At 35.8% G+C, this 9,316-nt stretch overlaps 1 protein-coding gene across 2 annotated transcripts in view; it reads left to right on the top strand.

Moving 5' to 3' along the window:
• The first annotated feature begins 1,741 nt into the window (after positions 1-1,741).
• The window catches only part of prkcbb (protein kinase C, beta b), a 158,612-nt gene continuing 151,037 nt past the window's right edge, over positions 1,742-9,316 (top strand). Inside the window, exons 1-2 of one of the 2 annotated variants that reach the window (XM_051102886.1) lie at positions 1,742-2,054; positions 3,267-3,298. In XM_051102886.1, coding sequence (XP_050958843.1) covers positions 1,885-2,054; positions 3,267-3,298 — 202 coding nt within the window. In that variant the 5' untranslated portion in view covers positions 1,742-1,884. The remainder of the gene's footprint in view (positions 2,055-3,266; positions 3,299-9,316) is intronic. The other variant, XM_051102880.1, reaches the window with a different exon arrangement.

The raw sequence follows: 9,316 nt of genomic DNA, 5'->3' as shown, positions 1-9,316 counted from the left end.
TGTCATATATAGGTTTGACTGCTCCAAACACGTCGATGCACCCGCCATCTTGGAACGGTCAATGTGTTGTCACTCACAAAAAAACAACAACATTGCAACAAAATTCCTGAAGAAACTGGATAAACTTTCACAGGTAAGAATGTGTTGGTTTTTGTTTTAAATATATACAGGTTTTTGAACTAAAGTACCTTTTAGATGCTTTGCTAGTTAATTCTTTGACATTCCAATATGGCGAATGGCCATAGAAGCAGCCGCTAATAGGGCATTTACCTATACATATCTATGGGATAAACATTCACAAATTCACAATACTTAATTCGTCGTTGAAACCTTCGATTACCAGTATAATCGATTGTGGCGTCCCTGATGTATAGCAGTTCAGCAACAAGCATGAATCAACGATATGATCAACAGGCATATGAAAACATCAGCACAAAAAGTTCAAGCTCCCTGCTGAGGGTTACTCAGTCTCTCTCGGTAAGTGCATGGTGCCATTGTACTCTCAGCCACTGGTTGTCCTTGCCTCCTACTTGTTAGTGCGTCACAGAACAGGAATGAAACAACTCTACTGAAAAGAGTCAGCTGGGACACAACACAAAAATTTATGTAACAAAGCATAGACGTCAATTTATATGAGCAGCCACCGAAATAACTTGACTCCCTGTGCAGCTTCAGGCTTCGGGGAGATCAGAGAACCTGCAGCTTGTTGCATCAAAACCCCTTAAGAAAACTCTTTGGTACAGTTGTAACAGCATTATCATTAATGCGTTTTCTGACTTAACAATGGCAGTAATGACAGATTTATCTGTCATGTAGTCAAATTCAACCACATTTTCAGGATGTGGATGAACAAAAATAAGAATCAGCCATTAAAAAACACATATATACCTGTGTAAAAATTATTCTTTCTTATTTCTCATTTTATCATATATGTAATTAAATACATGCACTCTAATTAAATTTAGGAATGATTTCCTAATTATCTTGATATGGTCTAATCAGTCCTCAAGTATGAATATGCAATGCTCAAATTAATTAAATGTTGAAGGTGCACTCGGTAAGTTTTATTTTTAACTGGCTCATTCATCTCAAATTAATCAGTGGTTGTGAACATCACAACCACTGTCATCAATCAGCATTTAGTTTGTTTACTAATTTCTTAGCTTCACAGAAGCAGTTATGTATCTTCTTCCTCACAGTCTTATATTTGACACATGCGTGTAATGGACATTCAACTTAATCTAGACAAATGTAAAAATGCCTGCGTTTTGTACAACTGGTCATGTGATGTCAACACGTTAGTGCCCATGAGGGGGCGACCCGCTCCATGTAGAATAAATCGCTTTTTCGAGATGACAACAGTCTAGTCTTTAACTCTTATGTCTGTAAATGATTCTAATCATTTTTATCTAAAGTGCTATTTCTTTTAATATGAAAAATACTGAGTGCACCTTTAAGTTTTATCACCTAAATGCGTTCTACTTACACAGTATCAACAGTGACGAGTTAATGATTGACAATTTTCTTGCACTATAAATTTTCATCAGCCTCGCTTTTCATTATCTCCTCGTAAATGTTTCCCATTGTCTCCTTCTCATTATGCTGTTAAACTCTTTCATGTAAATGTGAGAGAGGTTTGACAGCATCTCTATCAATCAGCTCCGCTTGCCAAAGGTAAATGAGTGGGAGGGTGGGAGGAGTCTTGTAACAGCGCGTCAGAGTGTGTGTGCGTGTACCGGTGCGTAAGGAGGGCACTTGGGCGGAGAGGGACGCAAAGCATCGCGCCTGAGAGTTCATCGCAGTCTGAAGCTTTGCATTACATGTACGCACTCCGCACAACTCACTCCAGTGTACAGGCTCGCGCAAACTTTCCCGCCGTTGAGAATGGCAGAGCAGTCGAACAGCGATGGAGAGGAGAGGAGCGCACCCATGAGGGGCTTTGCCCGACAAGGTGCCCTGAGACAGAAGAACGTTCACGAAGTTAAGAACCACAAGTTTATCGCTCGCTTCTTCAAGCAGCCTACTTTCTGCAGCCACTGCACGGACTTTATCTGGTAAGAGAGTTTGTATGCGCTCTGCTGAAGTGTATGGCAAGCTGCTTTAACATTCATTTATTAAAGTAGTGGTATTGTGTTGCTAGTTCCTATTCTTGTGATTACTACTAAGTAGTCTAATTGTGACTAATAGCCTTTTCAAATGTGCACGTAGCTATTTATTCAAATACATGTATGTGTTCAGTAGATACTATTAGTACTCGCTCATTAGTTGCCAGTAACAGTTCTGTTTTGCTGTAACATCTTTTTACTAACAGAGAGTGTTAGTATCTATATATGAAGTGCTAGTATATGTGACCCTGGACCACAAAACCAGCCATAAGTCACACAGCTATATTTGTAGCAATAGCCAAAAATACATTTTATGGGTCAAAATGATCGATTTTTCTTTTATGCCAAAAATCATTAGGATATTATATAAAGGTTATGTTCCATGAAGATATTTTGTAAATTTACTACCAAAAATATATCAAAACTTTATTTTTGATTAGTAGTATGCTTTGCTAAGAAGTTTATTTGGACAACTTTAAAGATTATTTGTTCGGCTTGATGTATAAATGTCAATTTCCAAAAATTGACCCTTATGACTGGTTTTGTGGTCCAGGGTCATATGACTTGTCAGAACTGCTTCTTTGCCATCAATTTAAATGTCTTATTAGTTAAATTAGAGATGTATGGGAAAGACACTGTTGTCTAATAAATGAATAACAAGCACAAAAAATAGGTGTAGCAACATAAAAGGAGATTCTACTTAAATTAAGGAATAAATGTTAAAATGGCTTTCCATAGAGGTGGACCTGTTACTGTTGCGGCTCAGGTGTAACACTGTACACTGTGTCTCTAGACCTATTGTGCTGTCTATCTAGACCACACTTATTTATGGGTATCATTTGTAGGCTCCGCTGACTCAGAACAAGCCTAAAATATCTAAAATGCTGTTTCGGTTGAAGCTCACTTGGTTTTGAGCCACAGCTTTATTGATTTCCTAAATTAAAAGATGTAAAGTAAAATGAAAATGTAAAAATGTGAATGAAAAAAAGCCTTGATCATTGTTGCAAGAGAATAGAAGGGTATAAGAGTGCAAGAAATAAGAAATGAGTCATACTGCATGAGACAACAGTCAAACCACAAAGTGATTTGGTGCATGTGTAAATATTTAAAAAATTATGGTTCTGTTATTTTTTTCAATGAACCTTTGCTTTTATTTTTCAGGGGTTTTGGGAAACAAGGATTTCAGTGTCAAGGTAGGAATTTATTCATTACGTATTTTGAAAGATCTTGGAAAGTGTAAAATGCTTGTGGTGCTTTTTGTAGATGTCTCGCAGCAACAGTCAATCCTTTTCAAGGACCTTCAGTATTGTATATTTGACATGTCTCAAAGCTTTTTTTCTTGTGAAAATGGAGAACTGGAGGATGTATTGACAGTGTTTGGAGTCTTACATGATCTTATAAGGTCCATTTTGAAAGGATGCATTGATTTTTTTAAATTTTTAATTTTTTTTTACAAAGGTTTCCACCAGTGTGATGATCTTGAGAATCCAAAATGGTGCCTCAAGTAGATTTCATTTTTCACAAAGCATCCTGACAGTAAAATGAAAACTAATTAACAGGACGTTTCATGAACTAGAAATTTGCACGCTGGTTAAATAGATAGAATTTATTAGGCAATCTCTAATATCTACATATCTCATTTAAATGAGATTTTCAAATCATTTTAATGACAGAAGTCTGATTCTACCTGCTTAGTTGTTCAGATTTGAAGCATCTGATGTCTTCCCATTTGTCTCATGAGTCTAATTATCCAATTTCTGAGGGCTGTTTTTCACACTTGAGCATGAACAAGGCGTTTCTCATATGAAATCTTGTTGAAAATGCAAACAGACCATCCGGACAGCTTTTTTCAAACTCCTGCACAGGCGGTATGACTTGGAAGTGTGAAGTTTTGACACGTTTTCTAACATTGCAGTTTGTACCTGAATACCTGTAGATGGCTGTTTTCTTCACTGTATGAGTCTAAATTACCCTGGAAAAGTGATTTTAATTCCTGCCCCCCTTCTTACGCACTAAAGGCACTGGATGTTCTTTAAGGCGACTGCAATTACCGGTCACGGCAGGTCAATGGCACCCTCTGCGGTGCTGCGCTTCTCCATTTTTCCACCGCAGACTTCAGCACTAGCTCTAATTACAGGTGCACAGATGAGTGTATGATGACTTTACCCACTGCTCGATCTTTCCTCTCTTTCCCTCTTTTCCTCGCTCTTTTTCTTTCAGTCGCGCTCTCAAATCTATTCCTATCTTCTCTAAACCTGTTGAAAGCCTCCATTGATTTGCGAGAGCAGCGCTGACTGTATCTGGAATCCCGGACCCCGTAGGACCTGAGGGAGAAAGGGGATTCTTCTGCAAGGTCATGCTCAGACATGCTGAAACCTGAGGGTCTCTGCTGGAGAGCAAAGCTGTTTGTGCCTCCTGTAGATTGTGAAGATCGAAGCTTTGTTAGAACAGTGTAGGAACTATACATCTTGTTCATTATTAATATAGTTTGTGCAGTTTCTTCTCCTTTTGGTGTGAATTTTGAATGCGCATGAGGAAAGTTTAATGATTTAAAGAATATTGCACTAATGCTTATGGTATTTTTTGTCTTTATTTGAATCTTGATGTTCCTTTCCAGTTGTTTAGAGTAGAAGAGAGCAGCCTGGACATTTTTCTGGGTTATTCCCTTTTTGTTTTAATGGTGAAAAACACAAGATGAGTAGGGTTGACTATAGATGAAGACAGAATTTTTAGTTTGAGTGAACTGTTCCTGTAAGGAAGCTTTCGCACATAGCTTGTTTGGAGTGTTTGTTTCTGAAGCAGTCGCCTGATGTTTTCTCCCTTAGTTCTTCTTGGTATATGTGAATGGCAATTGCACTTAGATCTGCACCAGAACGGCCAGAGGTTGCCCAAACAGTTCATTTGTGTTGAGAAAGCAGCCCAATCTAACAGACCAAGCTGTATCATATAGGGATGTCACTCAATATAATATCGAACCGTTCGGTACGACATCCACGGTTCAATACGTGCTTGTGAATTGCGGTTTTTCGGTTTTGCATTTAAATAATTTTCTTGTTTTATTTTTCTCGAAATTTGCTGTGTCTGTCCGTGATTTCACGTGCTGAGATGAGGAAACGCCTCCCCGTTTATATTTGAAAAATCTACAGTTACAGCAATACTAATGCCTTTATCCATATTAGAGATTTCCTGGCTGGAAGGTCATCAGTGTTCTCTCTTTGACGCATATGTGGATTTTCTGCACGAGGGCGCCCACTGGCATCCATTATGAATAAAAACCCATCCTATTTTGTGTAAAAATAAAAAAAAATAATACCTCTCTCACAAAAAATATTAGGCAGACATATAATATTCCACGCTTTTTCCAGTGTACAGAGGTTTACAGGAGTATTTTGTTGTTAATTAGATGCAAAAAAAAAAAAAAAAAAAAAACACTGATGTGGCAAGCTATCAGAACCGAACCGAAAACCGTGGTTAAAAAACGAGGTACGTATTGAACCGGGGACTAATGTATTGTTGCATCCCTAGTATCAAATAATTCGTAACTGAAGAGTGTTACCTACACTACCAGTCAAAAGTTTTTGAACAGTAAGATTTTTAATGTTTTTTTAAAGAAGTCTCTTCTGCTCACCAAGCCTGCATTTATTTGATCCAAAATACATGCAAAAACAGTAATATTGTGAAATATTTTTGTTATTTAAAATAACTGCTTTCTATTTGAATATATTTTAAAATGCTGTGATCAAAACTAAATTTTCAGCATCATTACTCCAGTCTTCAGCGTCACACGATCCTTTAGAAATCATTCTAATGTGCTGATTTGATGTTCAAGAAACATTTTTATTATTATATTATTATTATCAATATTTAAAATGGTCAAGTACATTTTTTTCAGGATTCTTTGATGAATAGAAAGATCCAAAGACCAGCATTTATCTGAAATAAAAAGATTTTGTAACGTTATACACTATACCATTCAAAAGCTTGGAGTCAGTATACTTTGTACTCAGCTATTTTTAACATAATAATAATAATAATAATAATATATATATATATATATATATATATATATATATATATATTTATTTTTTTTTTTAGCAGCAAGTCAGAATATTAGAATGATTTCTGAAGGATCATGTGACTGGAGTAATGATGCTAAAAAATCAGCTTTGAAATCACAGGAATAAATTTACCAAATAAATAATTTTAAAATATATTCAAATAGAAAATTATTTTAAATAGTAAAAATATTTCAGAATTGTTTTACTGTCTTTGCTGTACTTTGGATCAAATAAATGCAGGCTTGGTGAGCAGAAAAGACTTCTTTAAAAAACATTAAGAATCTTACTGTTCAAAAATTTTTGACTAGTAGTGTACACGTGACCTGCATAAACACATATTTGGTATTTTGAAATGTTCTTTTTTTTTTTGAAAGAGACCTGAACCAAAAATAAAATGCAACATTGTAACTAAAATCCTTGTTTTGGAGCAAAACAAATGATCTACAGGTCTGAAAATGCCCTAAATAACACTAGACTCTTTAGACTTTTGTTCATGACAGAATGAGCCTGTACAGCTGGGGCTTTCTAAAAGCAATTAATGAAATGTGACTAACTCTATAATTGTGTGAAGTATTGGTAGAAAAGGTGTATCCATTTATAAAAGGGAGGATTTATTTATTTATTTATTTATTTTTTGTAGACATTAAAGGCCTTTTGTCCAATGAAATTCCACTGGATATTCAATAACAATTGCACAACTTGTCTGTAATTCTTACTGTACTATTTATTATCACATAACATCAATATTTTGGTAAATATTTAGGTCAGGTAAATTGTAGAACTTTAGAACTATCACTAATTATGAAACATTAGTTTAGTACAGATTTTGTTTTAGTACATGTTTTTGTACTAATTTTGCATGTTTTTTTTTAAAGATATTTTGATTTTGCAAGAATGGGCACATTCTAGAAGTTTATGGAACATTCTAGAATATTCTGTAATATTCTAGTGCCTTCTGGAACATTCCAGAACACTGTAGGACTAGTCGTAAAAGACAAAAATCATCCAGTGTACACTTCTCACTTTTGGCGACTTTTAATGTTAAACTCTTTTTGGCTCAGTATTATGCATGTCCCAAGTAATTTTTATGCATGAGTAATAACAGATTAGCTTGTATTAGTTGTCAACATTTTTTTTTAGTTTGCATGAGCACTGTTATTGACATCACAAAAAGTAATATGACTTTTACATTCAGCATTACATTAAAAGTTTTATACAAATTTGTTTCACATCTTGATGTGCCCACATCCCCAACAAAACAACAATAAAGATTATACATTATACTAGTTACAGATCAGTCGTTACTAGAGTATCATGTGACATGCTGAAGTGCAGTGGAAGTGGATCAGGGCTGTTTTAAAAGCTTTTAAAAGTAATGCATTACAATATGTGACCCTGGACCACAAAAAAATAAACTTTTAGAAATTGAGATTTATACATCATCTGAAATAAATATGCTTTCCACTGATGTATGGTTTGTTATGATAGGACAAGACTTGGCTGAGATACAACTATTTGAAAATCTGGAATCTGAGGGTGCAAAAAATCAAAATACTGAGAAAATCGCCTTCAAAGTTGTCCAAATGAAGTACTTAGCAATGCATATTATTAATCAAAAATTAAGTTTTGATATATTCATGGTAGGAAATTTACAAAATATCTTCATAGAACATGATCTTTACTTAATTTCCTAATGATTTTTGACATAAAAGAAAATTCAATAATTTTGATCCATATGATGTATTGTTGATTATTGCTAGAAATACACCCGTGCTACTTATGACAGGTTTTGTGGTCCAGGGTCAAATATTGTGTTACACCATACTTTTGTGTTACTCTTTGTCACCTGGGTTGGGCTTGGACTTTCATACCAACAGTGAAATTTATAAGCCTCAGACTGAAGCAAGTGCCTTTGCACCTCACTCCCATTTTCTCTCAACATGGGAACAGGAGAGGTGTGAGTGAATCAATGTGAAAACGAAGTAGCTTGCGTTGCTTGTTTGAAAAAGTAACAGATATTTTGTTGTAAATTTAACAGTAATGCATTACTTTACCAGTAAGTCATCTGATTACATTACTTGCAAAGCGTTGTCCCCACGCTGACTATGTCCAGTTCCTGTATCACCCTGACTTAAGATTTAAGTTGAACTTCAAGGGAAATAATATTATAGCTTATTCATAATTATATTCATTACTAACTGACTAAACACAGACACAAAATTATTTTGCCTTCAAGACAGTGAATCCATTTAAGGCCGTTCAGCAGTGAAGAGACACAAATAACAAGCTGGCCACTGACTGACAATTTTTGTGCACGTTCAAAGAAGAAAATGAGAAAGAGACTATCTGAGGAAGGTTTTCACGTTCCTTATGGAATACCAGCACAGCTGTGATCTGGTTCTTCCTTAATCATCAGTATGTGGAAAACAGTGAGTAAATAATAAAAGAGGATTTCCTCTTGCTGTCAGCTTGATGGTGAGCCAGCTGCTTAGGAGAGCCTCTTTTGCCTCCTCAGTCTTAATTGCAAAATTACGAGTTTGAAGAAGAGCTGGCAGAATGTGCTACATCTGGATAGAACTCAGGAAGAGAAAGAGAGGAACAGAGACAGAAAAAGAAGAACACGAATGACGAGAAGGGAGCAAGTTGGTCAGTAGAACTTAGAAATCTGAAAATTGTTAGTTTTTTTATGATAACCACCTGTTATCGGTTCATTTTACCTGCTTAAACTGATATGAAATATTGATATTTTGTTATGTGAGAAAAAAGAGACTCTTTGATGACAGTTATCATTATTTTTACACCTAACACCTTTCAAAACCACCCTGATGATTTCACTTGTACGTCTCCAACCACACACCTTCTGCCTTAATGCCCTTGGAGATCGAAGCAGACTGTGGTTGCATTTGTATATTTGTGATGCAGGGGGTGTCTCACACCTCGCTCTGTTCTGAGCAAAGGCAGAACATAACCGCATCTGAAGGTGTGGGCCGTTTAAAGCCTCTATAAATAGCATAAGTGTTCCATGAAGCAGTGCTTAAATAAGGTGGGGGGGATATGTGTGGGCGTTCGGGGAGATCAGTGGTATATGAAACGCATAGAAGCACCTCGATCATCAGAGAACATGGCATCAGATCATATACGTCATCACCCTGT

The sequence above is a fragment of the Labeo rohita genome, chromosome 3 (assembly GCF_022985175.1).
Source record: "Labeo rohita strain BAU-BD-2019 chromosome 3, IGBB_LRoh.1.0, whole genome shotgun sequence".
Taxonomy (NCBI): Eukaryota; Metazoa; Chordata; class Actinopteri; order Cypriniformes; family Cyprinidae; genus Labeo; species Labeo rohita.
Note: the sequence above shows the minus strand (reverse complement) of the source record. Positions and strands in the feature narration are given on the sequence as shown.